At 40.0% G+C, this 27474-nt stretch overlaps 2 protein-coding genes across 21 annotated transcripts in view; both read right to left on the reverse strand.

The window, feature by feature from the left end:
* Positions 1-7851, reverse strand: part of c2cd5 (C2 calcium dependent domain containing 5) — a 32147-nt gene extending 24296 nt beyond the window's left edge. For 4 of the 19 annotated variants that reach the window (XM_086074603.1, XM_086074607.1, XM_086074608.1 and 1 more), the window contains exons 1-7: positions 7432-7843; positions 6386-6494; positions 5759-5845; positions 5501-5672; positions 5328-5423; positions 4086-4241; positions 3708-3954 (exon numbers count right to left, since the gene is read on the reverse strand). In XM_086074603.1, coding sequence (XP_085930729.1) covers positions 3708-3954; positions 4086-4241; positions 5328-5423; positions 5501-5672; positions 5759-5845; positions 6386-6475 — 848 coding nt within the window. In that variant the 5' untranslated portion in view covers positions 6476-6494; positions 7432-7843. Of the gene's footprint in view, positions 1-355; positions 472-3707; positions 3955-4085; positions 4242-5327; positions 5424-5500; positions 5673-5758; positions 5846-6385; positions 6495-7431 lie in introns of all 19 variants that reach the window. The other 15 variants (XM_086074606.1, XM_086074619.1, XM_086074611.1 and 12 more) reach the window with 11 other exon arrangements.
* An 836-nt stretch (positions 7852-8687) lies between these two features.
* On the reverse strand, positions 8688-26780 carry b4galnt3b (beta-1,4-N-acetyl-galactosaminyl transferase 3b). Of its 2 annotated transcripts, XM_086073473.1 has the most exons (20): positions 26314-26780; positions 20806-20858; positions 20672-20731; positions 18486-18581; positions 18184-18274; positions 17995-18095; positions 17836-17903; positions 16187-16265; positions 15994-16060; positions 15653-15790; positions 15464-15573; positions 14036-14136; positions 13399-13466; positions 12364-13210; positions 12037-12296; positions 11072-11225; positions 10308-10380; positions 10075-10228; positions 9859-9985; positions 8688-9242 (listed from the first exon to the last, which is right to left on the reverse strand). In XM_086073473.1, the coding sequence occupies exons 1-20, from the start codon at positions 26447-26449 to the stop codon at positions 9131-9133; spliced, it is 2895 nt and encodes a 964-aa protein (XP_085929599.1). In that variant the 5' UTR covers positions 26450-26780; the 3' UTR covers positions 8688-9130. The 2 variants fall into 2 exon arrangements, 1 of the variants encoding a protein (XP_085929599.1); XR_015094584.1 differs by lacking the exons at positions 8688-9242; positions 10308-10380 and having other exon boundaries at positions 9873-9985.
* Positions 26781-27474: the final 694 nt, after the last annotated feature.

A 27474-nucleotide genomic window follows, 5' to 3' on the forward strand; every position in this document is an offset into this window, starting at 1 on the left:
AGTGTAGCACTATATAATAAAGCCACCTAAACTGCACCTAATCTTTAACATGTATCTCATCTTCTTTATCAAGTATTTAAACGACCTACATATGAACATCACATAAGATGAGGTATCCCCTAAAGCGAGGTACACACATACGGACAACCGGGCATTTACAACTGCGACATAGTTATTAGATCATCTAATAGTTATAGTTAGCCGAGTTTCTGCTATTTCTTCTTCGTATTTAATTATTAGGAACGCACAGGGCGATATTTCCCTCATCACACATTTGGAAAAAAAAGTCAAAAATCGGTTAAGATGTTAAAAATCGGCATGTCTTTGACTTCCTTCCCTCCCTGCCTCTGCATACCAGAGAAGATGAGTGTGGGCACAGAGACAGAGAAGTTCTGGGACAGTCTCTGTGCGCTGCACGCCGAATGCACTGGGCTGTTGTGGGTGGAGCGGCATCCGTGGGCTAAGGGAGACCTGGGCCGAAGAGCACGGACACACCGGAGGAGAGGAGAGGAGAAAGAGAAAGAGAGAGACGACCAGTCGTGTTGGCCACACAGTAAGAATTGTGTCAGTCCTTGCGCAGCCAGAGAGGAGGAAAGAAGAAAAGAAAAGCACACAACAACCCACAACACGTAATCACAACAGACAAGGAGAGGGTGGAAGGGGACAAGTTTGCCCTCTGCAAGCAGAGTGAGTCACATGCACAACAGGGATGCAAACACAACAGGGCTAAAAAGATGTAGAGCCCCAAAAAGGAGAAGTAAAATTCTTTGATAATCATCTAGTAGCGGTTATAGCACAGCAAGCATTTCATATAAACTATGTTCATTTTGGTGGAGTAATTTGTAGCTTTCTCACATGTTCTTTTGTTCATAATGTGGCATTGTCAACAAAAACATCAGATAGTATTGGATGATGAAAATGATTACTTTTGTCGAGTATAAAGACACAGGCTGAATTTACACTGAGGGTAGTTTCAGAACAGAACTGAGCCTCTCCCTAATGTGGATAAAAATCTGATGAGTATTGGATGTCTGCTAAAAAAAACATTCGCTCTAAATCTAAACGACAGCGAATGCATACCCCATTCAAAATATTCTAATCGAAGCCCAACATTAAATAAGCAAAAACAATTACGAAGGGCAACCAATAGAGTAAAGTGCAGGTTAACCTCATTTAAATCAGTGGGGGGTAAGAGTAAACCCAGGCCACACTATGTGTAACATCGAATATTTGTATTATTGAATGCATTATTCTTTACATCCATTACTATAGTATGGGTATATGCGCATAAGTGTTGTTTCATGTGTTCTATCAGTGTAAGCACAGCCATAAGGGATATGTGTCTCTTGAAAAGGCATATAGAAATATATTTTAAATTTTTTTTTTTATCAGATATAGACATGGAATTGGAATGTGTAAATCCAGCCAGAAGTAGGACATGAGTATAAAAACGTATCATACTGACATGTGAATGATACTTCTATTGTTCATTTGTCAACCCCCCCTGACACACAGGTACGAGCATAGTAAGGTACACTTGCATGGAAGCAGATCGGAACACATGCACTAAAACCTCGCTAATCCCTAAAAAATTAGGGATATTGCACTTTTAGGCGAACTTGCAGGATCAACCTAAAATGCATTACAACCTTTACTGTTGAATGCAATTTGAGTCTAAACCTCTGAAAGCACATTTCCAACTGTTCAATGCCTCAGTACGTTTTTTACAACTAGTTGTTGTCCAACAAGGCGCAAAAAATAAAATGCACAACAGGTGCTTGATCCATGAATGGACCAACGAATTTCCTGGTTCAATTAGAAATTATATTTCAACAGTTCTCTTCATCATGCTGTTCACATTTTGACATCATGAGACCAATGCGACACCTAACAATTGATCAACACTCAAGGCTCCAGACAAACTTTTTTTTGTGTGCTAGGAGCAAGCAATGTGGCCCTAATCTGTCATTTCAGGGGCACAATAAGAACATTTAGGGGCTCACGCAGTAAGTCGACTTGCAAAGTAAATATTCACTCCACTCACTCTTCACTATACTATAAGCGAAGTGCGCATCTCGGCAGCGCGGTGCATTATGGGTAGGCCGGCTGGTAGCCTGCTACCAACTTGTCATTGAAAACGAATGGAGTCTAACGGGGGAAGCGCTGATTTGGACCATTTCAACCGTTGGAAAGTTGATGTTATTTACTGAATCTATTTTAAACATGAATAGCATGTCGTTACTGACTACACTCTGCCGGGACACGACAGTTAAGCCTATTTAGGTGCTTATTATTTGATTGAGTTGGACCGAGGACACAACACCGAGACGCGATCAAGAGACGGGTAGGAGCTTTCTTTACTGAAGGGGTCAATTGGGGCTAAAAGCAGGTTCTTGATGACTTTCACTCCATTAGCTTGGTTACACGTACGTCCGCGAGCAAGCTTTGTGATGCTTCCGTCTGTTCCCTCGCTTTCAGGATATTGACTAAATAAATGTGTTAAAAAAAAATCTATTTTAGCCTCTTATACGTCCGTTTGGATCTTTCTTTTCTGTCTGGAAATTGGGAAGCGTAAACGGAGGTTTACAAGTGTACACTTCTGTCTTCTCGAGCATTGCAATGGTGTTTTTTTGCCGATAAACACCATTAGGACAGTTAAGAATGGCACCAAAAGTGCACCTGTCGTTTTGTTACTTAAGGCCGAAAGTCGTTTAAACAATGCTTGCAAGCTTTAAGGTGTGCAGTTACGCAAACACTTTGAGCACTCCATTCCGCGCCATTCAAATGATGGCTTTGTTTGGTAGCAAGTTTTTTTTTTTACTTGATTTTCACGCAAGCGCAAACGTAATGCGCACTTCGCTTATTGATAAATAGGCTGAAGTGTGGAGTTTGTCAGCAACAATAAATATTCAGGAATAGTAATTTTAAAGAAAAAAACAAAACAGCAAATTTACATTGAAGAATAGTAATTTAAAGAAAAAAAAATCAGCAAATTTACTTGTCACACAGCCGCGAGCATATAAAAATGTTTAGCAAAATGCCACCAGTTAGGGGCAGTCTGGGGCCTGAGTAGCTCGCCATTAGAGGATCTTCTCAGAGGGAAGTTGCCACTAAGATTGGTATCAGAGTGTCATCAGCAGGTTGCAATAGAGATACTGAGCAACTGAAACAGTCAAACAAAATGCATAGAATTGGACATCCTTTTATGAAACTTATGACTCAAACAGTTGTTGTGAATTTTACCAATCGGCGCCTTGTTAATTGACAGCAAGTTGTGCAAAATTGACAGAAACATTGAACAGTTGGACATGTGTAATTAAAAGTTTCAAAACGTTCAAACTAGCTTAACTTGTAAAGGTTTTTGCACCTCTTAGGTTTATCCACAAATTTCCCCCAGACACTAAATATCTCGGACTTTTTGTGAACAGTATTAGATGTGGAACGAGCACATGCAGAGCTGAGAGCAAGCAAGCCATGTGCGAGCAGACGGAGCAGGGAAGGTGAAATTTACGTATGTTATTTGTTTTCTGTATTTGTGTGTGTCTAAGGATGCTGTGTACTGATTCAAGATGCAATAAAGGTGACAGATGCAATAAAGGTGACAGATACCAAGGCACACACACCGACCGGAAGGCAGGCATTTTATCCACACACTCCCTCACGTGCTCATGATCATCATTTATTCGTCATGCTCGATTGCTACTCACTCCTTTCCATCCTTGGAAGGGGAATTGCAGGCATTGGAAGCGGGGGCTGTGCTGGGGTGCATGTGTGTGGTGGCGGTGGTGATGGCGGCGGCGCCTGCAGCGGTGAGTTTATCCAGAGTGCAGGCGGTACCTATGGCCCGTACCACCAGACCTGACTCTCCCTCCAGGTCGAAACACTGCAAGTAGCCCACCACTGCATTCCCTCCCATCTCTAGCACTTTGAGACCTATCTTCCTCTGAAGCTCCCCTACAGGAACACAGAGACGGGTCAATAAAAATTGAAAAAAAAAAAAAAAAAAGCAGATGAAAGCAGGTTGCGCTTCAACAGAGATTTCCAAGCCCTGTGCTGGCATACAGGCATTGCATTTGTTTTCCTACCAGACATGAGTGAGATGAGCCTCTGTCGGGCTTCATTGGATGCTCGGGGGGTTCTGATGCGATCAATCCACTGGTATTCGGGGTCTTCGTTCACCACGAGCTCCTCCACAAAGCCGTGCACCATCGCCGCCCGGTAATACCGCGGTATGGAAGTGGCTGCCACACACAAGTGATATAATTATTTTGCCCACTTTGCCCACTTTTTGCCCTTGTTAATATGTTATTATCAACTAAAATGTGCTTCTAAACTGCAGCTACATGTGCAAACAAATCCAATCTGAACACAGAGAAGTCTCTAAAGTTTAACTATTTCAAAATTTGCATTCTGGAAAGTAGGACTGAACAATTTATCAAATTCAAATCGCCATCGCAATGTAGTAGAAGACAATTTGCAAATCGCATAGGCTGCAATTTGATTAAAAAAAACTGTACATTTTTAAAATTTAGTTTCTAGTTAAGTTCAGCGCTTAGTGCAGTACATGTTTACATATCATTGTTTCATGAGAATTGAAAAAGATCGAGATTGAGAAAGCCATATTTCTATTATTGTTGCAATTTATGATTCATGTCTGACTTACATGTCCGCCACACTTTGGTAGAATTTATGAAGTTGGAAAAAGACTACAAATCAAAGTTCTAACTAAAGTAGATCAATACAGTACTGACTTTCATATTAATTCATGGTTCATTTGCATTTATTGTATTGTAAGTACAATAAGTATATAAAAAATATGATATTGTTATTGTAAAATCGATTAATTTATTGCTTATGTTTGTTGAAAAAAATGAAAAAGAAAGATGACCTTAAAAACAATAATTGCCTTTCGTAATATTAAAAAATATACAACTGTAATTGAATTATTTTAAACTCGTTCAGCCCGATTGTGCACGGACTGATACACTCTAAAAACAGTTGGGTCAAAAATAACCCAACTATGGGTAAAAAAAATGGACCATCCTCTACTTGGGTTAATTTGACCCAACTTTGAGTCAAGAAATGGGTCTTTTAGTGTAAAACAACTCATAAATATTGGTCAGACTCAGATCCTTTTCTTGGGTCAAAAAACGGGGTAATTTTATATAAAACAACCCAGAAAGTTGGGTCAAATTGACCCATAAAGTGGATCAGTCCATTTTTGATCCATAATTGGGTTACTTTTGACCCAACAGTTTTTAGAGTGTGTCAGTTCGTTCCACTGTATTATTTTCTGAGCGGTACTGTAAAATAGAGACAAAACATACTGCAGAAGAACTTGACTCCACAGGAGGATTGTCTGAAGCGGTTCAAGTCATTGAAGAGCTCCACTTTGATCAGGACATTAATCTCCCCACGGATACCTAACAACAAATAAGAACGAGAGGGCGGAATAAGAGAGCGAGCCATATTGGGGAATGCTCATGTGCCATTCGAGTACCGTGGATGGTGTCATAAATGGGAAACCAGCCGGAGATGACGGAGGCGGCCTCACTGCACAGCAGCGGGTCAATGTCGATGTAAACCTTCCCGATGGCGTCGTTTGCGCTGTACGTGTCGTGGTCCAACACGGTGATCTGCAGCGGCTCGTCCTGCAGGTCCTCATCATCAACCTGAACATCGAGAGAAGGAATAGAGCGATTAATAGATCATTTACACTCAATGGCCACTACAAGGGCATCATTTAATGCAGTTTTACCTCAAATTTGAACCATTCCGAGTTCCACTGTGGATTGAGGGATTTAGGGCAGACGTCTGTTTTGAACGTAATGTTTCCAAACTTCACCTGCATGGCAAAGAAATGAAAATATGCCATTATTTATTTGGAGCAAATACATCTGGCAATCTTGAACAGGGACATATTATGTAAAGTCTTTGTTTTTAATTGGTTGTATACAAATACTTGGGTCTTTGTAATCTAGTTCCAATATTGTCCGTGAGAAAACCAATCTGAATTATGCCAGATTATGACATCACAAACGATGTGACGCACTGATCTGCACTGCAATTGGGGGGCCTGGTGGTGACGTACTGCCTCCGCAGGTAACAAATACAATCTATGCTTTTTCTGAGCTGCACTTGTGCAAGTAGTAGTAGTCGCTCGTCTACCTCTTAAAGGACACAAAAGCCAGACAGTGGATGGTAGGGTGCTCAGTGGCTGATGTTGAGTTAAGAGAGGCTAAAAAAAAAATAGGGTTTACACTGTAAAGTCTTAATCCGTGGGGTATTCTGACAAAAGCATGTCAAAAGCACATTGTAACTGTTTCAAATTGCTAAGGAAATGCATAATATGCCTCTTTGATTGCCAAAAACATCCTTTACTTACCTCTACAAAAGCATCTGTAAGCTCACTGGCTCTGTCCATGATAGGTAAGTGGCGGCCTGCCACAATTTTTGCTTTTAGTTTTCCAGGCATGATTCAAATTTAGGTGGATCTGCAAACAAATGACGATTGTATTTAAGGAGGGCTTTATATGTACAGACAGGCGGTCTTCAGTTATCAATGGTCCAGACATATGACATTCCAACACATGATGCGTAACATTATAAAATGTAAAGAAGGCACACCCAGCTGGAGCAGTATTTACCGTTTTTGATGTATTTGTTTTATTTAGATGGCCTAAAAGTGTTTTTTCATAGAAATAGAAATATTCACTGATGGTATTACATTTTGAGATTACAAACTACACGCAATGAACTCGTTTGCTTGGTGGCATACGAGTATGTTGTCATGAGGGCACAAGATGGCAAACTCATTTGATTTACTTACTGTTTTTCATTGCTGCACTGTTTGCAATAACTGGTTAGTGATAGACTATGGCGCATTCTGACTTGCGTATATCCATGCAAATATTTATTGTAATTATGACATGTAAATAATTACTGCAATACTAATTATGCCATTTTAAAAACACGATGTTTTTTTTGTATTGTTTATTGTAATTGACTTCATTTTGCGGATTGACAATAAAAGCATACCATGGCAAACCATACCAGAGCACAGCAATGCTATGAGTTCGTACCTAAGTACAAACAAACGTTACGACGGTTATGTACGAACGGAACTCCGTCGTAAGGAGAGGACCCCTGTAAATGACACCTGCAATAGTCCTTGACTGACATTTGTTTTGGACAGCATCACAAATGAAGCCTTCACGCACTGTAAATCCAATTAAGACACGTCATTCGTTTCGAAAACACGTTCGACTCAGTTTTAATGTTGCGGGTAATTTAGTTAAAGAAAGCCCCATTCTGGCCAGCTAGCCCGTTAGCCATGCTAACGAGAAAAGATACTTAGGTCCTCCACATCTAACGGCCATGTTTCAGTACAGTGCCACCAAACATGATCTGTAGAAGCAGTTTTTTCCTTACCCAGTACCTACGACATCCACAATTAGCTCGTCAGAGAGCCGCGGAAGGCTCGGCTCCCTCGGACATGATTGTCGTTGACAGCCAGTAGCTCCAGAAAGCCCAATGTCCGTTTCGATCCCATAACACGAGGCGCGTACGTTCCAAGTGCACCAAGCGGGAGAACGTTAACGCTAAATTGGTTGTATACCAGATAGTATGTCGCCAGAAGAAACGATTTTAATGGTATCGATATAACGTCCGAGCTAAGCTCATTTAGGACTAGGTAACTACGGGCTAGCTATTATTGAGCCCATGATGAATGAGGTTTGGGGACTGTTGCCTTCAAAGTCCCTCGTAAAAAATACTATTTCACGTGAGGTGTGTTTACAAGAAACAAAACGAAGCATTTGTTATTTCGAAATGGATCGTCAAGAGAAAAACACACGTTTCCACGTACACCTAGTGGATAAAGCGTGAAAAAATTGCGGAGTATACGCCAGCGTCATTTCCACAAGGTAATTGAAGGCAGCATCAAAAGCGTCAATGATATATTTATCGTTCATTCTGCTATAATTTCATATATTTTCACAGAGAGCACACATTTACTCACACACTCTTCTGCCACGAAACTCCATATATGATCTGAGATTTTAACACCAGATCGTATGTCGACTGAGATTTTCGTGTGAATTCAATGTTAATCAAATTACACCAAACGAAGGCAATCAACACATTATTTTTGATAAATTTTAATTGTAAAATGTGTCAAGACAGTGTGGATAAAAAGTGACCCTGAGAGAAGACTCTCACATTGTACAAAAGTCGACATTGCGATTAATAAGGTATATCTTTAGAAAATAACGATAATAACATCCTTGAATGCATCGTAAAAACATTGAATAAGAGATTTTACAAAAATGAATGCAGAAATAATTCAACATTACCTGAAGCAAGATTTGGTTTGTCTGAACAATCAGAAAATGCAAACACATTTAAAAAAACAAACAAACAAAAAAACACATGGCTCAGCTCATACCAGTAATATATGACTTTTTCCTCCACTGGAAATGAAAGTCTGAATTCCACTTGCTACATTTCACAATACATAATAAAACAAATGAGTTTTTTTTTGTGTGTGCAGTTTTTTCTGTTTGTTTGTTTTTTAAAATAGAAACCGCTTGTGTTTAACATCCAGATCATCTTTGGTGAGCAAATGACATCACAAATATGACACTGTATTATTATTATGAATAAGACACATTTTAAAAATGCCACAATAAGTTAAGTTTTCCATAATTTATGGCATCATATACAGTATCTGCTGACAAAAACAGACAATTTCACATAAAAAAACAACAACTTTTTTTTCCCAGTTAAGACTAATGTGCAAGACTTAAGAGTAAGACGCTTGTGTGTACTTATCCATGGAGTGTTGCATCCAGTAGTGTGCATCATCACTCTGCAGTTGGTGACGTACACTATCATCATTTACATGCTTGCATAGCGAGTGGAAGCTGGTTGGCTAGTACCCTCTTCTGCAGTCAGCAGTACATCCAGTGGAAACAACTCTGATGTTATCAGCACCATCGCCATGGCGACAACCTTGACCGTTCACGCCGTGACATCCTGTTATGCTGATCAGTAGTCACGACAATTGGGAACGCAGCAGGCTCCGGCTGTTAAAGTGCTCTGGGCAGTCCCCGCGTGGGTTTTGACCGGGTCACCTTGGTCCGGACCTCGTGCGATGGTTCCACATGCCGCGTTTGGAGTGGTAGTGGTGGAAGAAGTTGCGCAGGTGGATCCGCTCCACCTCTAATCCGGCCTGGAGGATCCTGCAGCAATGAGACAACAAGGGGAGAAACAGTCAAAAGTGTTTTCCATTTTTTTCATACATTACTCAGAAAATGTTTGGGATATTCGACTAAACTCAAATGCACTATGACCTTGACTTTAGTATGACCTTTAAGTAGCTTTAACTCATTCACTGCCATTGACGACTATAAACGTCATAAATTCATGTGAACTATTACTATTAGTTAAAAAACAACAACATTTAATTTCATTTTTTATTAAAAACCTATAATTTGTTATTGTACATTTATAAGAGATATAAAATTATCATGTGATGAATTACGATTAAACGCCCCTTATTTTTTATATATTTTTTTAAAATTAGGCCCGTTAGGTGATTACATTTTTTTAATTGTAATTAATCACATGACTTCACTAGTTAACTAACGATTAATCACGCATTTTATATCTGTTCTAAATTCACAATAATTTTTTTTCTAGGTTTTCATACTCTTGTTAGCAAAAGTGGGACAAAAATGTTAAACTAATAAAAATAGTTCAAATTAATTTTTGCCGTCTATAGCCGTCAATGGCAGTGAATGAGTTCATTATGATGGTGTTTCAGTTGTGCTTCATTCATAGTAAACTTGAACAAACCGGTCAAGGAGCTCCCAGTCTTCCCCTCCCCACTTGTTGGTGAACTCCTTGGTGTTCATTCCTCCCACTGCATCCAGATCAGACTTATAGATACCCAGTAAGCCAAAGCCGTTCACCTCCCAGTAACCTTTAACACAAACATAGTTGTTAGGGTACGATGCCACACTGCACTCACAACACCTCTCTGGCGTTCTCCCCAGATGCTTCCTCTAATACCTCTGCCGTCCAAGGGTGTTGCCCCGCAGTCCAGCCTCATAAGAATGGGCGCAAAGGCCATGAATCCCTCTATGCAGTGTTTGCGAATGCTATCCAAGATGGAGGGAGGGAAACAGATGTGGAGGTCGCAAAGAAACACAATGCTGTGGTCATCCTGGAGGCAAGGATAAGAAAGGAACAACATTCAAGCTGAGATGACTCATTGGTGAAAAAGCTCGGGTACGGCCGCTCACGTCTATCAGATCGATGCCTGCTTGGAGACCGGCAGAGCGCTCAAAGTTACCGCTCAGCTTCATGTACTGGTACCTGAAGAACCCCACAGACAGTCATAGTGTGAGGATACACTCACCGGACACAATATTAGGTCGTTTTCACATCAAGTAGCACCACTAAAAAATACTTGCCACTCCAAGTATAAAGCCATAATAACCACCACTAAAATGCAGTTTGATTAACATTGTCAGAATGACATTTACATTATAAATATGCAGAGCGCCACAATTAACTCATTTGCTAAAAAAAAACGTATAAATACGTTCTTTTATAAATATTACCATGCTCTCATAGACATAGTTATACTTTTTTTTTTTTAACGTTGTTTTTATGCTAGAGCATACAAAAGGCTTTGATGCAGCCTCAGAACTGAAGAGAATGTTTGAAGCAATGGTAGTTATTACGAAAACAGCCAGCAGGTGCCAGCATGGTATAAGAGATTAACCAGGGCCATGTTGAAAAAAGCCCCCCCCCCCCCACTGTTTTAAACAAATTTGTGAACAATGATGAAAAGATATACACCTTTTTCCTGATGAAAGAAGACACTCTAATCTTTCTTTTCCATGTTTTTAATCGCAATAGAACACAATATTTGGTGGGCCTTGCAAATTCATTCAAAATCCAGTAAAGCAGCCGGGAGCGAAGGGGGTTGCTTCAGTGAAAATGGCTGGGAGGGAATGAGTTCATTGTTGTCAGAAAGAATTTCGATATGAAATCACATTACCTGGGGAGGGAAGACTTCTTGAGGGCCGCCCTCACATCCATATCAGTGCTGTTATAGTCAGCGATGATGAGGTTAAAGTTGGCGTCGCCCGTCGCCTTGAACAAGCCAGCCATGTCGTCGATGAGCAGCTGTACCCAGCGAGCCTGGTTTTTCACTGAGGAAGTCAGACAAGCATCACTTCTCACTTAGAGCAAACACTGTACAAAAGCTTATTTTGATAATCAAACATTCGAGGAACTTGATGGGCCAGGTCATTTGTAAAAGAGGAAATAATAGTTTTTCTTTTATTGACCTATATTTTAACTCATTAAATTACAATTTAACATGCTTTTTTTATGTACAGTACATGCAAAATTGCTTATCTTACTAATATGCTTAATAAAATAAATACTAGGGCTGGGTATCGATTCCAATTTCCTCGATTCGATTCCGATTTGATTCACGTCAATTCAATCCGGTATTGATTTATTATGGAACATCAATTCTTGTTAAATAAGGACATGATAAAAACTCAAAATTTAATTTTACGGAGGCAGTAACTGGTTAAATGATTTAGTTTATTAAAGAAAGTAACACAGGTTATATCACTTAAAAGGGATACTTGACTCATTCAGCCATTTTCAGCAGCAAAAGTTAATAATTTGTCCAGAATTATTTTGATAACTTCATTATTTTTAATGTAAAATGAATACATTTAAAAACTAATATTTACACTTGCTGTCGATTGAAGATGATATCACCTGTGCTGAGGAAGTAGGTGACGACCAATCATGGCTCAGGTGATGTCATCTTCAGTTGACAGCAAGTGGGAAAGATTCTTTTTAAAAAGGTATTCATTTGACATGAAAAATAAGGACTTAGTGCCAATCACTTGGCTCATTTACGTTACATTTACGTTCCTTCTAATATACGAACCGGCACTTTTGCACTTTATTGACTATCAACTCAAGCTAAGTGGACCATACCTGGCACTATGAAATGGACCATGGCTACGGGGTTCCATCGGAAGCCGACCGGGTTGCACAGCACCAGCTGAGGTATGGCCCGCCCGAAGTCCTGCCGGCGCCGGCGAGCGCGTTGGTGGCGTATCAGCGCGTAGATGTAGTGCGAAAGGCGCAGCAGTTGGCCCCTGGTGTCTTTCAGCTCCAGCTCAAGGAGGTAGCGGCTGCCCCGGGCGCCGTCCAAATGTTTTTCCACATTAATCACGCGAACCAGCGTGAAGGGGCTGCACACACCCACAAACACGTCAGACACAACAAAGGTATTATTTATGCGAGCAAGGACACACTCACTTTCCATGCTTTTTGTTGAGTTGAGCCACGAAAGCTTTGGCGACTGCAAGCGCGTCGCTGGAGTGCAGCAGCAGGTTCCCCGAGATGTTGCAGAGCAGGTCGATCCAATCGGAGCGCATGTCCTGCAGGTCCACGTGATGGACCTGGAAGGTCTGACTCCAGTCCACCTCCGCGTCAAACACGGGCGCCGGGCTGAGGTCCTCGTCTTCCTCCGGTTCCCAGAAAGTGTCAGAGTCGATGTCTCTGCTATCTGTCCTACTCTCCTGCCTGTTGGGAACCTCAGTGGGAGGAGCATAAGTGTTGACAGGCTGGAGAGACTTCTGATCTGTCTGGAGGTAGGTTTTGTTTCTTTTAACATTTGTCCGTACGGAGTTGATGTCCTTTGGAGCATGCTTCGTTTTGGTTAAGGGGTGCTTGAGTTGTATTTTTTCCACAGATTTAAGATTTGGCCCTTTTGCAGATTTTTGCCTTCCCTTTGGTTTCACGTCCGCTGCTATTTTAACAGCCCCCTCCGGTTTTACCGCCGATCGCTTCTGCTGCTTGGAGCTTTGCGTGACCACCGAGTGATCAATCTCAGCTACTTTCTTCTGCCGAGTTACTCCTCTACCCATCTCAGCTTTATGACGACTGCCGTAAGCGGACTTTTTCAAAGTGTCGTTTGCGTCATGCAACACCATGAAAAAGAGTTTGCGCCTCCGTTTCAGTGAGTAGTCGTCGTAATCATCCCCATAGTCGGGGAGAAGATCCCGCTTTAGGGCTGCTTTGGCCTCCATGTGGCCGGGAAACATGTCCCTGCCAGGCTCGTCGTCCTCCCCCAGGGCTAACTTTCTCTTCTGGAAGCTGTAGTCTGACATAAGGAGAAGAGAGAGAGAGAAGTTGAGAAATGGAATTATAATCTTAAAGAGATGAACATGAACAAAGAACAAAAAGAGGAGGAACAATTAGAAAAGGAAAATAGAAAAACAAGAAAATGAGAAATTGACAAAAAGAAAGAAAAAATTATGTTAAATATAGTTTTTTAAAAGCAAAAAATACCACTGGCTGCGTTTCTCTTTTCCAACCCATCAGGTCGATCCAGTCTCATGTATCGAGAAAAGCCAAACCTGGAAGAAGTTGCAGGTTTAGATGTAATGTTACAGTAAACACGTCCACTTCCGTATCTCCACTAAAGCAAATGAAGTCTTTATTAATCCTTTATTTTGCAGTGGACTTAAAACACATCAAAAGATCAACATTTTAGCTTTTATTTCCAGGCAGAGTATGTTTGTGTTTTAAACCGGCCATTTTTCATATGAGCAAAATGATATTGGAACATGTGACTGACAGAAAGGTGTGTCTTACAAACAATAAATTGCGCCAAGTGTTTCTACTCAGTTTCTGTTTTGGGGTTTGCCTATGAAGAAGACTAGTTTCAGTGTGTACTCCTATTTTTAACCCAGAGATTTGTCTACGAATGAAAAACAAGATAATGAACCAATTATAATGAGTACAATAATTCATTCAATTCAGACTTTTTCATCTAAATCTATTTACCTGTTCCAATACTTTAGCCCAACTGAAAACCGGTGCTCTAATAATCTTCTTAGTTTTATATCCGATCCAGACGGAAATAAAAACTAAATGTCAAAGCCAAGCGATTTCAGTCTCTAGAGGAAAATATATATTTACGCACCTCTTCATGTAGTTGGGGTTCTCTGGGTAAAAGCAGCTATTCTCTCCTTCCATGTGTGTCAGTCGAGTGTAGTCGTTGGGATATACGTAGGACATGTGGACCTGAGGAGTCAGTTTAAAGAGTCATGCAGTCAGTAACCACAACAGTGCCATGTGAAGGGGTAACACTAAAGTACACTATATTGTTTTAAAACATTCGGTACTGCCTATTTTTGTACAGTTTATGTCCTACATGTATAATTAGTTATCGTGCTCATTTTATGTGAATGTTAGCAACGAGTAGCAACAAATGTCTTGTTTAAATACACAATAAATTTGTTGCCAGCAATTATTTATTACTTGACCAATAAAGATGATCCTGATTTTGATAGTCCAGTAGTTCAATTCAAAAAGTGACATTCTGATGTTTATGTACTTTCACTACAAACAGAGTGAAATACTTGCAGCTGAAAAACAATTTCACCACCTCATGAAACAATCAGCATGATTTTTAATATCAAAATCCGGTAGGAATTGGCCATCTGTAGTATTTCCCAATGTGTTAAATAACTCTAAACATATTGACTTTATTACTAAAATAAATGAACTTTTCTATGATATTAGAGACAGACCGATGTTTTTTTTCTCAGGACCGATACCGATTATTAGTAGTCAAGGACGCCAATAACCGATATTTGGAGCTGATATTCATTTTCACTAAAGGGGAAAATATTGGCATCAAAAATGGAAAAAAAATATACAAACTCCAGCTATAATAAAAAAAAAAATGTAAGCATATATTTATTGAACAACGTTTAGAGTTTGTAAAATATTGGAGTTAAAAAAATATCTTAATCAATAGACATCTTTGGTTTACAAATTTAACAAAAAGTTCAGGAATCTTCCAAGGGCTGTAGCATGTCTTCAAAAGTTAAATAAAAACTTGAGTAAATAGCTCCCTATTGTTTGCTAAAGTAAATAAAGTTTTTTTAAATGTCAAAATATCTGAATGATTAAAATTGTACTTGTCTAGTTTTAATTTCAAACAAAGACAGAAGGTGCCGAGTTCCCAGGGTGACAATCATCTATGAAAACTTACTTCCCTGATTTTTTTTAAATTTTATTTCCCTGAACACGTTTTTAAATGATGATTCTTCAAAATGGCCGATGCTGATATTCGTTAAAATGCTGAATATCGGCGCCAATAATCGGTCTATCCCTATATGACAAAACACATTTATTGGGATGTACCTGTTAATAAGGTAGAAAGAAATGCTGAAACTACAACCTTACAAGATGCAGTCCAGTTCTACACCCCTGCGACCACGGCCATTTTAAATGATGATAAATGAATATCTCAATCAAGACTACTTGTCTATACAAAGGCAGAATTTTTAAAAGCAACTCATACTGGATTTTTTTTCACAATGGGCATAAGAATAACACATACAAACTGAATTCCTTGGTATCGAGTGATGGGAAAGTCTTTGATGGTGTAGCTGGGCTTGTACGAGCAGTTGGGCAGAACGCCTTGCAGGAAACTGCCGTCTATCAAAGGCACTGGTGACAAACGCGGCGCACGGATGTCAGGGAGGATTAAAGGGAAAAAAAACAAACACTTTTGGACAGCGCCTAGAACCTTGATAGAAAGCATCTCGTGGGTCTTCTTTTAGGAGGTCTGGAGTGGTGGCGCTGTGCTTCCGTGGAGTGCCACGTTGGTGGCTCGCGACCGTTTGTGGTATGTGCGCAACGTCGCTCATTAGCAGTGCCGACTCATCTGCGGGGGAAAAAAGCCACCGGGCGTTAAAGAATAAGCTTGTAGAATGGGAGACGATTACTATTGTGCAGTTCAACAATTTGTCGTTTGCTGTTCACAAATTCACTTTCCCCAGCTAGCATAAACTCACCAATCCACTTTCTTTTTTTTTTTTTTGTATCTCTTTCTGAAACACTGTATTACCACAATGTGCAGATACTTACTAACAAAGAGGGAGATGTAGTTGGAGTCAATGATCATAAACCTCAAGTCGTCATCAAACAGCTTCCACTATTCCAAAATAAACACCGGCAATTTAGTTGTAGTGTCCACTTGAATGCTAACATGGAAAAGAGGTTGTGATTTTTTTTTGGGGGGGGGGGGGGGGGGGGGCTATATATAATATGAGGTACTTACAGCCACTTCCACATGGTCAGTGCCTCTGTCATTCTGCTTGTGGATCAGCTCGAAAAAGTACCTCCTATGAGTAGAAAGTCTGTAAAGCAGAAGTAGATACAGCAACGTTGACGTTCATTTTAGCAGGAACATGCAAATGTCAATCCTTCAAATCCACGACTGTATTCGATTACGTGTTTGAGGTGCTGTGTATGTGAAACAGAGCGAAGTAGGGAAGTAAATTATATTTTATCCTAGGTTTGGTCAAAGAAAGGAGAAGTCTCCAGTCGGTTATGTAGTGATAATAGTAATAGACAGGAATATCATTATCTGTATCAAAAAGGCGTGGCTTAATAGGTCAGTTTCTCAACTGCAAGGCAATAGAAAAACAGTGGGAGGAGCTGAAGCCTGTTTCCAAAATGCTTGAAAGATTTATAGAGTTTCCAAGCCACAATCCTTTCTGAGCTACACGCAAACAATTTTGTTGGGTGTCAAATATTTCCCTCACTCAAAAAAAAAAAAAAAGATACAATTTTACAGCTTTAACATGTTTTAATGAATATTTGACTGATAAACATAACAATAAATAAATAAATATTAAGACTGTTAATTCCTCTTCAAAAGTGAGCAAACAAACTCAGCAGAAAATCAAATCATTATTTCCCCCACTCTAAATTGCTCATATTTCCCGTGTTTGTCTCATCATATCCTAATACGTCCTATTAAGGGTGCTTCAATGAAGACACCCCACAAAGTCGCGACGTTGAGGCAGTTGCAACGTTGTGGGCTAACAGCGGCCAGTGCTGCAAATGATGCAACCCGAGCGTCTTTATATGTGTAACCAAGAAAATCCCCCAGGAGGTTCCAGTCAACCGCACGCACGCATGACTAAACATTCCGCGATACGAGCAACAAGGGTCTAGAAAAGTTGACTCATAGTGAGCGTTTTGATCATATTCCATTATATATAGATTACAGATCTATATGTTTAGATTCCGAGAAGGCTGAAAATATTTGCCCAAGAAATTAGCTAGCATGTGTGTGAGCGTTGACAAATGACGTCAGCTTGCTGAAATACCAGAAAGGCACTAATGAGTAATGTACTGTATATCATAAAATATCCAGATAAGCCCCAAATGTCATGAATATACGTCCAAGTAGGAATAGTCAACCTGATTTACCAAACCAAAAGAGGTTTGTTTTATTTAACTCATTCACTGCCATTGACGGCTACAGACGTCAAAAGTTCATTTGAACTATTTCTATTAGTTTTACTTTTTTTTCCCACTTTTGCTAACAAGAGTATGAAAACCTCGAAAAAAATATTGTAAATTTAGAACAGATATAAAATTTGTGATTAATCGTTAGTTAACAAGTGAAGTCATGTGATTAATTACAATAGAAAAAAATTATCGCCAGACAGGCCTAATTAAAAAAATATATTATTAAAATAAGGGCCGTTTAATCGTAATTAATCGCATGATAATTTTATATTTGTAATAAATGTGCAATAAAAAAAATATAGGTCTTCATAAAAAAATTTAATGAAATGATTTTTTTTTTAACTAATAGAAATAGTTCACATGAATTTTTGACGTCTATAGCAGTGAATGAGTTAAGAGTTGCTTACTGGCCACGCCAAGCGTGCACCCTCACTAAAATGGACTCACTGAGTTGCTTTGGAGATCTGACTGGCATACTTCTCGAACTCGCCTGGGGCTGTCCACTCTGATCTGGTCTAGAAAGACAGGAAATGATCAAAACACACGCGGGCCTAGAACCACTCCTTTCCCCCCCCCCTGTCCAATGAACACAGCAGAGGTTTGTACCTTTCCAACCCATGCGAGTAACTGCAGATGGGCGGGAGAGTCGTCTGTGCTGAGCCAGAATTCCGAGTTATCGTGAGAGCTCAGGGCAAACACAAACTCTCCTGAGAATGGCAAAGAAAAAAAGATGCTGCCAATTCACGACAGGACGATAGATACGATTCATGACGGGACAAAGCCAAGGTGTTGTACCGTCAGTGTAAGGATGTAAATAACCGAAGATCCGGAGCCCGTAGTTGGTCCACTGGGGCGAAACGGCCAGCTTGCGCACTGTAGTCCTGGACTGGAAGAAAGAGGCAAGAGCGGAAAGCCAGTCAGGATCTCAGGTCATGGGAAATGAGGATCTAGCATGCGGATGTGGAATGTACCAAGACTGCAAACAACTGTTAGCATGTGTTCGTCAAAAGTCACACAATGTTGACAATAAGTGTGCTGTGGAGCACTGATAATGATGACTGCATAATCGAGTGTATTGCATGCAGACTAGCACTCACATGAGGGTGCAGCGGGTAGTGCAGGTTGCGCCGTAACGTGTCTGTGGAGCTGCCGCACCAGTCCTCAAACACATGCAAATTGGCCTGGCCCATATACTGAGAGGCGAAAGAGTGTCAGTCATCAAGTAAACATCTAACCTACCTCAGCAAAACAGAAGCGCACAAACGTCCGCAGGTTACCGCAGATCATTTTTTTGCAGACTTAGCAACCTCTATGCTGTCAAGGACCCACACACACGTCAAACTATCTTATCTGCACAATCTGTGGTAGGCCTACACTACGGAAACGGTGACATTTGATTTTGGTATACTGTGCTAAACATGCTTTTAATTACAAACACAATTCCCAAAAAGTTGAATGCTATTATGTGGAAGTGCCAAATTTCTATATTTTGTTCAGAATAGAACATAGATGACAGGTCAAAAGTTTAAACTGAGAACATTTATAATTTTAAGGGAAAAATATGTTGATTGTAAATGTTATGGTGCCAACAAATCCCCCCCAAAAAATTGGGACAGGTAGCAATAAGAGTAGGGGTGTGGCAAAAAATTGATTCTCATTTAGTACGATCCAGAATCGATTTTAAATGTCCCAAAATTGATTTTATTTAAATTATTTTATACTGTCTTGCCTTTGTCTGTGTGTGCCTTTTATTTGGAGCACTGTTCATGTTGTACCAGATTTGGCCACTTAGGGGCAGTGTGGTTCCACGCGGTCTAATACACTGTTAAGTTGTAGCCACATTAGAGAGTAGAAGGAAAAAGTCCGGATCAAGTTATTCCAATAAAAGTTGTTTTTTTGCAGTGTGGAGCCGATCTTTTGAGTGATAAAAGTGCCGTGAGTCGCGCGCTAATTAGCATTAGCGAGTCAGACTGGAGTAGATCATTACAATTCCTTGCACATCTATAGATTGAAGCAAAAATCATTGTCAATCAAATAATTTTGAATCAAAAATCGTTCTCAATCGAAAATCGTTTTTGAATCGAATCGCAGGCCCAAAAATCGAAATTCAATCGAATCGTGAGACATTCAAAGATTCCCACCCCTTAATAAAGAGGCTGGAAAAGTCAATTGCACTTACACAATTACACACAAAAAACAGCTGTCTCAGCTGTCATAGGGCGAGAGGCGGGGGTACGCGCTGAACTGGTCATCAACTAATCCCAGGGCACAAATAGACAAACAACAACTCACACTTAAAAGTTTACAGCATAAAATGCATTCAGTCTAGTTGGGGTCTTTTTTTTTTTTTACCCCGCTCATGGTGGTCAAATGGTCATGGTAATGGTCAAGTGTAAGAGGGATTGATAAATCGTGCATTTAAGGGGTAACAATCTTCTTAGTGGTGTGTCAAATATAGGAGACATTTATTATTTAAGTGAGAAGAAATCAGCTTCACTAATAAAAGATGAGAAGGTCGACATAAAACCTCTGTGACAGCTGCTAAAGAGGCCGCGTTATTTGAGCTGCACGTGTATCCTGAATGTGTAGGTACTGTGCATACACCGTGCGTATAAGCGGGCGAGAACAAAGCAACAGAACGAGCCTCCTCCCATGTCGTGGTCGCAGTTACACAAATGGTAGCACGACTACACAGGCACAGTGGTTGCGTGACACAAAATAATTGTAAGCAATTCTGCTGAAATAGTCTGCTGCTATCTATTAACAAAAGTTATTTCCTTATTTGTGTGGCTGGAATTACTGACACTTTACACAACGTGTATTAGAGTTGTGTTCGGAGCAAAATCTAAAAACGGTATTTCCTATCATTCCTGTATGGTGCGGCGTGACTTATGTCATATGATTAGTGATCAAAATGCAGATACACAACATGCTCACTGGACAAGTAGGCTGAGAGACACATAACTAGCAAGCTAACTAGACAGATTGACAGACAGACAAAAATACGTACTGTGTCTACTTAACTAACAAGACAAAAAAAAAAAAAGATCCATCCACCCATCCATCCGTACCCTTTATTCTCAGTAACAAGCTAATTAGATAGATAGACGGGATACAGACATATAATATATAGGATGGATAGAAATGATTACCATATTTAACTAAATATTTATTTCGTTACGTGTCGTGAACAACAATGCAAACTAAGTCAAAAATATGTAATCAAAATTAGAGCGGGATCCACACGCGCACACAATAATGTCATGTACATACACATGCGCACCTGTGGTTTCCAGGCTTGCGGCAAAAATCCGGAATCCCCCAGTGGACGGCCCGCTCCAACCTGGAAAATACACATCATTAACGTAACTGCGCAACGCACACGCACGCACGCACACACACACACACTGGGTTTACCCTTTGGTCAAAAATGGAGCTCCTCCAGCCACTGCCGTCATATGGAATGGAACCTGCAGAAACCAGTAAAAGAAGTCCAAAAGGGTTGCGAAAAATGGCTAAAAATAGACTACAGGGTACATTTTTGAATGGAATAAAAATGTAATGGCCACCATAGAACAGGAAATGGACATCATAAGCAATACATGCGAATGGAATATGTGGCTACATTGACAATAGCGATACAAAAACAAAATATGCACCAGAAAATCGGCTGTGTTTTTGTCATAAGTGAAGAGACTCAACTCCCAACCACAATAAATGGTGAGTTAACTAGTGAAGTCATGCGATTAATTACGATTAAAAATTAAAACATATATATATATATATATATATATTAATAATATTTTCTGTTAAAAAAATAATATATATATATATATAAATAAATTATTTTTTTTAAAGAAAAGATTATTAAAAATTGGGGGCATCAGGCGATTACCATTTGTAAACGTAATTAATTGCATGACTTCACTTGTTAACTCACGATTAATCACACATTTTATATCTGTTCTAAATGTACAAAAACAAATCTGGGTTTTCATACTCTTGTTAACAAAAATGGAAAAAAAAAATTCATCTAATAGAAATTGTTCAAAGGAATTTTTTACGTCTATAGCTGTCAATGGCAGTGAATGAGTTAAAAATGTAACTTGTATGCTTTTAGATTCTTAAATAATACCCCCAAAAAATCAAACTAGCTCTTCAAACAAGCAACATGTTTAAATTTAAACATCATGAGGAAGTAATTGTATATGGAGCCAGTTCCTGCCATAGCTAGGACTAACCTCACTCTAAACTTTCCAGTTTGGCCACAAAACACCAGATGGAAAAAAAAAAAAGTACGAGGGCTTCAATTCTGATGTTGCGCTTGTCACCAGCTTCATACAAGATGATTTCCTTCACTTCTCCTCGCTAGGCTTCCCCTCCCTCAATCGATCTTACATCAGTTATCCACTCTTAATGCTACTCTATGATGCCACTGCTTTTGTGCTCTTGCGTCACATAACGCCCGTGTGTGAATTCATTGCACATACCTCTCACTTCATTAAGATGATAAGCAACTTGGCAAAAATAAATAAATCACACTTCCGTCATCTTTCAAATGACAGCATTTTGCCGTGTTTGTGTTTTTGACGACCTGAGGCGTGAAGCAAGGGTTCGGAGCTTCCAGAGCTTCATAAAATAAAGGCTGTCATTATCTCAGGGGCGGAGACACCCAAACCCAAAGGCAGCGCTAACTTTGGTGTCGCGTAATTCTAGGGTGGCGGTTAAGAGTATTTTTATCTCCATCTTCTTTCGTCCACACGACGCCCAGCACAGACTGAACGTTGCTAATGACTTCAAGCAATCAATCAGTCACCATTATTCCTGAATGACCGGTTGGTGCAAATAATGGCTTCAAGGTGTTGGTGGTGTTTGGTTAACATTAGGAATAAAATAAAAAAATACATTGGATCCCGTTTTCAAATTGTAATTATAGTTGGTTACATATTGTGGTTGTCGCAATAGCAAACAAATACAGACGACAGATGATGATCCTTCTTTAAAAAAAAGAAAAAAACAATTCCCCTTCTCATATAACCCTACTGTGTTTGAACTCACCCGAAACTTAAGACTTTTGCACGCAATTGTTGACTTAGTCAAACATTTGCAACTCGGTGTCAAAACGAATTTCAATGTCAACATCAAAATAAGATTGCCAAGTAGATTTCTGTTTTCTTTTCTTCCACGGTTCACAGCGTCCCCGCCTCCAACCACTCACAGCCATTTCACCTCAAGGGACATTTATTAACTGCTTTGCTTTTCCCTAAAAGCGTTCATGTGACCTGCAAGAGGGGCGAAAAAAAGAAAAGGAAACAAGTAGCAGTAGCTTTGTTCAAAGACAAAGCGTACGGGTTCGCAGCCGTGTCTCTGCGACCTCTTCGTGACGAACATGATGTTGCGGTCCTGATTGCGGCATCAGAGGAAACCACAACGGCAAGTGTTTGCATGAAAGACGAAATAAAATGGAAAACTGACTCGACGGTATTCGGATGATGTGTCTGCGCCCCACAATGTGGGTGAATATTGTCTCATTTGCATGAGTCTCAACAAAAAGGTTGTTAGTATGAATGATTACTTTTAAATGTACGGAATTATTCATTTGCCCCCCAAAAAATGAATTGATCATTTATGACTCAAACATTTTCTAATTAATAGATTAGCACCTTAGCTGTTCACAATGGTTACTTCTGCAAGGCTCTGGCCAATGGTATTCACAATGGATTTGGGTTTGAATTTCCCGGATGTGACGTCATTTGCGCGTTGTGTATGTGAAGAAGTGCAGTTTAATTTTTCGTCAATAGGCGGCAGTAGCCATTCGAAATTGAATATACATGTTCAGTAGCTTTAAAGTGAACGCATTTTTAGACATTTACTTGAATTGTGCCATCAAAGATTAGGAAATGTGAATTCATTCATTTGTATTATTACTTGAGTTGTTATTATAAATCGTTATTAGTTTTCTTTCATTATTAATCATGCTCTTAGTTTTGGCATTTGTTTTAGTTTTACTGTAACTTTGATCTAATGGATTAAGTGATAGGATAATCGATTCTAAAAAATTTAATTAGTGACAGCTCAAGTTTGGTGAATGCGCGTATGAAACTTGCAGGGTTCCGTATCTCCAACAATGTTAACCACTGACCTTCAGATGCAATCCAACAGAATTCCCCTTTAAAAATGTGTAAAAAAATTAGCATTAAAGTCCCATGAATTCCACACTGACATTTTAGCATTTTCCCCTCCATTGCGACTAGCAAGCATCAAGCGTCAGTCGTTCCTATGTAAAGGTGAGGAATGAATAGTGAGGCGACCCCTGCCTCGCATTGCAGCTCTTAGCGTGTGTTTACATGCCAGGCTTTGTTCAAACGGAGCGAGCGGTCGAGTGTATGAGTCATGCGTTGTCGTTTCCACACTGGTCTCATCTGCATCCCTGGCGCCCTGCTGTTAAAACCCACGCGGTGCAAATAAAGGTAAAGAGGACGGCAGGAAGTGCGGTTAGCCGACATGAGACGCTTCCCACCCTCTGATGTGAGGAGTAAAACAGTGACATGAACTCCTGACCTGCCCCAGCCCCCCACAAAAGATCCCCGGACAGCAACTCTCTCACGGTTGGTCTGTTTATTTCCAAAGAACATGCGCTCTTGTTTCACCTGCGTTAACCTGCAATCATTCAGCCAACTTGAGCGTAGAAAAAAATAATAAAATAAATCAAAGGCTGAAAGAGATTGTCTGCGGTGCTTAACAAATCAGTTAATATTTAAACACATTTTATTGGATTACGCACAACGGTGAGCAGATTTATGCCAGAGTTGCTGTTACTGACGTACATTTTATTTTGTTTTGTTTTTTTGTATTTTATTCCAAATAGGGCTAAAATAAATGGCCCCAAAATAAAACGTCCCGATTTTTTTCACGCATGCAAAAGAATAACTTTTTTTTGCCAATTTTAATTGATTTTTCACCCCTCATTGGAAAAATTATTTTAGTGTTTTTATGAGAAGTAAATGACAATTAAATTATTATTATTTCTTTTTATTTAACATTGTTTTCCCTCTTTATTTTTTATCCTACTGCGATTTTGTTCAAGTAGTGGTTAACATGTCTGCATCACAACCGGTTATCAACTCACCTCGATTTATAAACACAATTCCCAAAAAGTTGGGACACTATACAAATTGTGAATAAAAACGGAATGCAATATTTTGTTGAGAATAAAACATAGATGACAGATCAAAAGTTTAAACTGAGAAAATGTTATCATTTTAAGGGGAAAATATGTTGATTGTAAATGTCATGGTGCCAACAAATCTCAAAAAAGTTGAGACAGGTAGCAACAAGAGGCTGGAAAAGTCAATTGCACCTGAAAACCCGCTACCACTCATGAGGTCCATTGGCAACTTGATTGAAGCATAAAAAGTGCTTCTCGGAGTGGCAGTGTCTCTCGGAAGCGAAGACGGGTCGAGAATCGCCAATTCCTCCAATGTAGCGCAGAAAGATGGAGAAATATCAGAAAGGTGTTTACCAGCGAAAAATTGTAATCATCATCTACAGTGCATAACGTCATCCAAAGATTCAGAGAATCTGGAACAATCTCTGTGTGCAAGGGTCAAACTGGATTGCCCATGATCTTCAGGCCCTTAAATGGCACTGCACCGCAAACAGGAATGCTTACTGTAAGGGAAATCACAGAAAGGGCTCAGCAATACTTCCAGAAAACATTGTGGGTGAACACAATCCACCGCGCCAGCCGCCGTTGCCAGATGAAACTCCACAGTGCAAAGAAGAAGCCATTTCTAAAGCAGACCAAGAAGAAACGGAGCGTGGCAAAGTGGAAACCTGTTTTGTGTTCAGACCAATCACGATTCCAAGTTCTTTGTGGAAAACTGGGGCGCTATATCACACTGACTAAAGAGGACAAGGACAACCCAAGTTGTTATCAGCACTGCGTCTGTGACGGTATAGGGTTGCATGAGCGCGCGTGGCATGGGCAGCTTCCACATCTGGAAAGGCATCGTCAATGCAGAAAGGTATATTCAGATTGGAGCGCGACATATGCTCCCATCCGGGCATCGTCACTTTCAGAGAAGATCTTGCATTTCTCAACACGATAATGCCAGACCACATGCAGCGCCAATTACAACAAATCCGGGTATTGAAATGTCCAGCCCGCGGTCCACTTATTTCACTTCTGGAGCGCATCATAAAGGGGAAGGTGCCACAAAGAAAGCCCAAAACAGTTGAACAGTTAGAGAGACTGGAATGGGACAGCATTCCTATTTCTAAACTTGAGAAACGTGTCTCCTCCATCCCCAGACGTTTGCAGACTGTTATAAGAAGAAGAGGTGGTGAAAATGGCCTTTTCCCAAATTTTTTGAGATTTCTTGACACCATGGAATTTAAAAACAACATCGTTTTCCCTTAAAATGATACATTTTCGCACTTTAAACTTTTGACCTGTTCTATTCTGAATAAAATATATACATTTGGCAAGTTTTTATTTACAATTTGTATCGTGTCCCAACTTTTTGGGGAATCGAGTTTGTAATTAATTTTCATATATTTAATTTACTTTTTATCATGTAGTTTGTTGTTATATAGCCTGATACAAAAATACTGTCTTAACACTTTCCTTTTACAAAGTAAAGATTGGATGGTTGAATGTAGACCTATCACTTTTTCTAATGATGGGGTCGATTTAGGAAAAGTCATACAATTTAAAGTTGGGAAAACATCGTTTAAGGTATTTTTTCTACAGTTAAAGATGGTAATGTAGTGGGTCACTTTTGACCCCCAAGACATTATAGTTTAATGCGGAGTTGTTATATGTGTGCGTTTTTTTTTTTTAATCTAATTATTTTCCTACCTTCAAAACTTCAAAAGTAAAATTGGATGTCAACCTTTCTGGAAGGTGCATGTGAAATTTACCAGAGCCTTCTCTCCATGCTGTGGCCGCGACTATCTCGTGGTAGACGGCCACCGCTGCAACCAGCAGAATGGCCCCGAACAGAACACAAATGCTGTTCCTCCGCAGTTTCTTCACCGGGAAAAACATGGTTATCATCGTGGCACTCAGCTGGCGGCCCCCCCGGGGTTATTCATCGGCTTTGCTGCTGGTAGTCCTCCTGGCGGAAAGGACACTGCCGTCTCTGGGTCCCGGTCCGTCGCCGGTGCTTCTGTCCCGGCGAATGCGCGCTCTACTACCGGCCACCCGGTTGTTCCCGGTGCGCTCGTGCCTCGGTCGCTTCCATTCCGGCGACAAACAAGTTATAGCAATAAGAAGTTAACCTGCAGGAAATTGTTTTAAAGAGACTTCTTGTTACAAGTCGCTCTAACTCGTTTGATGCTGAACAACACCTTTCACGACACCTCCGTCCTCCAAACTCGTACGACTTCAAAACAGCACTACTTTCACACTACGTTTTCACGTCAGCAGGAAGAAGAAAACGGAAATGGACTTAATTGTTGTAAATCCAAAGCTATATTAATGGAGGGGAAATTCTCAAAGCAAAGCACCATCACACAAAAATGCTAATGTAACCGCGAAATATCGCTTGTATTACATACCCGTGCTGAAACAATCACTGAAACTTTTCATTTTAGTGGTATTGTAATATAAAACAAATCTTATTTTGAAAGAGCGTCCTCTGAAAACGCTGTTGTTTAGGATAGAGTGATGTAACTTGACACTCTACCTTCCAGAGTAAAATACGCCTATAACACGCGTCTCTCTAACTGTTCAACTGTCTTAGGCTTTCTTTGTTGCACCTTCCCCTTTATGAAGCGCCAAATGTGCTTTATAAGTGAAAGAAGTGGACTGCAGGCTGGCCATTTCAATACCCGGATCCTTTTCCTACGTTTTTTTTGCCTTGGCTTTTTAAGATACCTGTTGCAGGTTAAAGTGAGGCCTTGGCAAACGGTGTCTCCTATTAAGAGCACAGATTTTACAGTTTGACCCCAATGTATACATTGTAAGAGGTAAGGACACAGAGAACGATAATAATGCTATGTTTTATTGAATTGTTTGGGGCACAAGAGGCCATCTTGGCACAAATGAATGGCCTTTTTGGGAGAGTCACAACTTGACCG

The sequence above is a fragment of the Leptonotus elevatus genome, chromosome 4, assembly GCF_054856555.1.
Source record: "Leptonotus elevatus isolate MCC_2025b chromosome 4, RoL_Lele_1.0, whole genome shotgun sequence".
Taxonomy (NCBI): Eukaryota; Metazoa; Chordata; class Actinopteri; order Syngnathiformes; family Syngnathidae; genus Leptonotus; species Leptonotus elevatus.

Coding starts and splice junctions, on each gene's coding strand:
- b4galnt3b (XM_086073473.1), bottom strand. CDS start 26,449: ATGATAACCATGTTTTTCCCGGTGAAGAAACTGCGGAGGAACAGCATT. Junction 13,211..13,398: donor AAAGAGAAACGCAGCCAGTG/GTATTTTTTGCT, acceptor TCCTTATGTCAG/ACTACAGCTTCCAGAAGAGA. Junction 12,297..12,363: donor CTCAACAAAAAGCATGGAAA/GTGAGTGTGTCC, acceptor GGGTGTGTGCAG/CCCCTTCACGCTGGTTCGCG.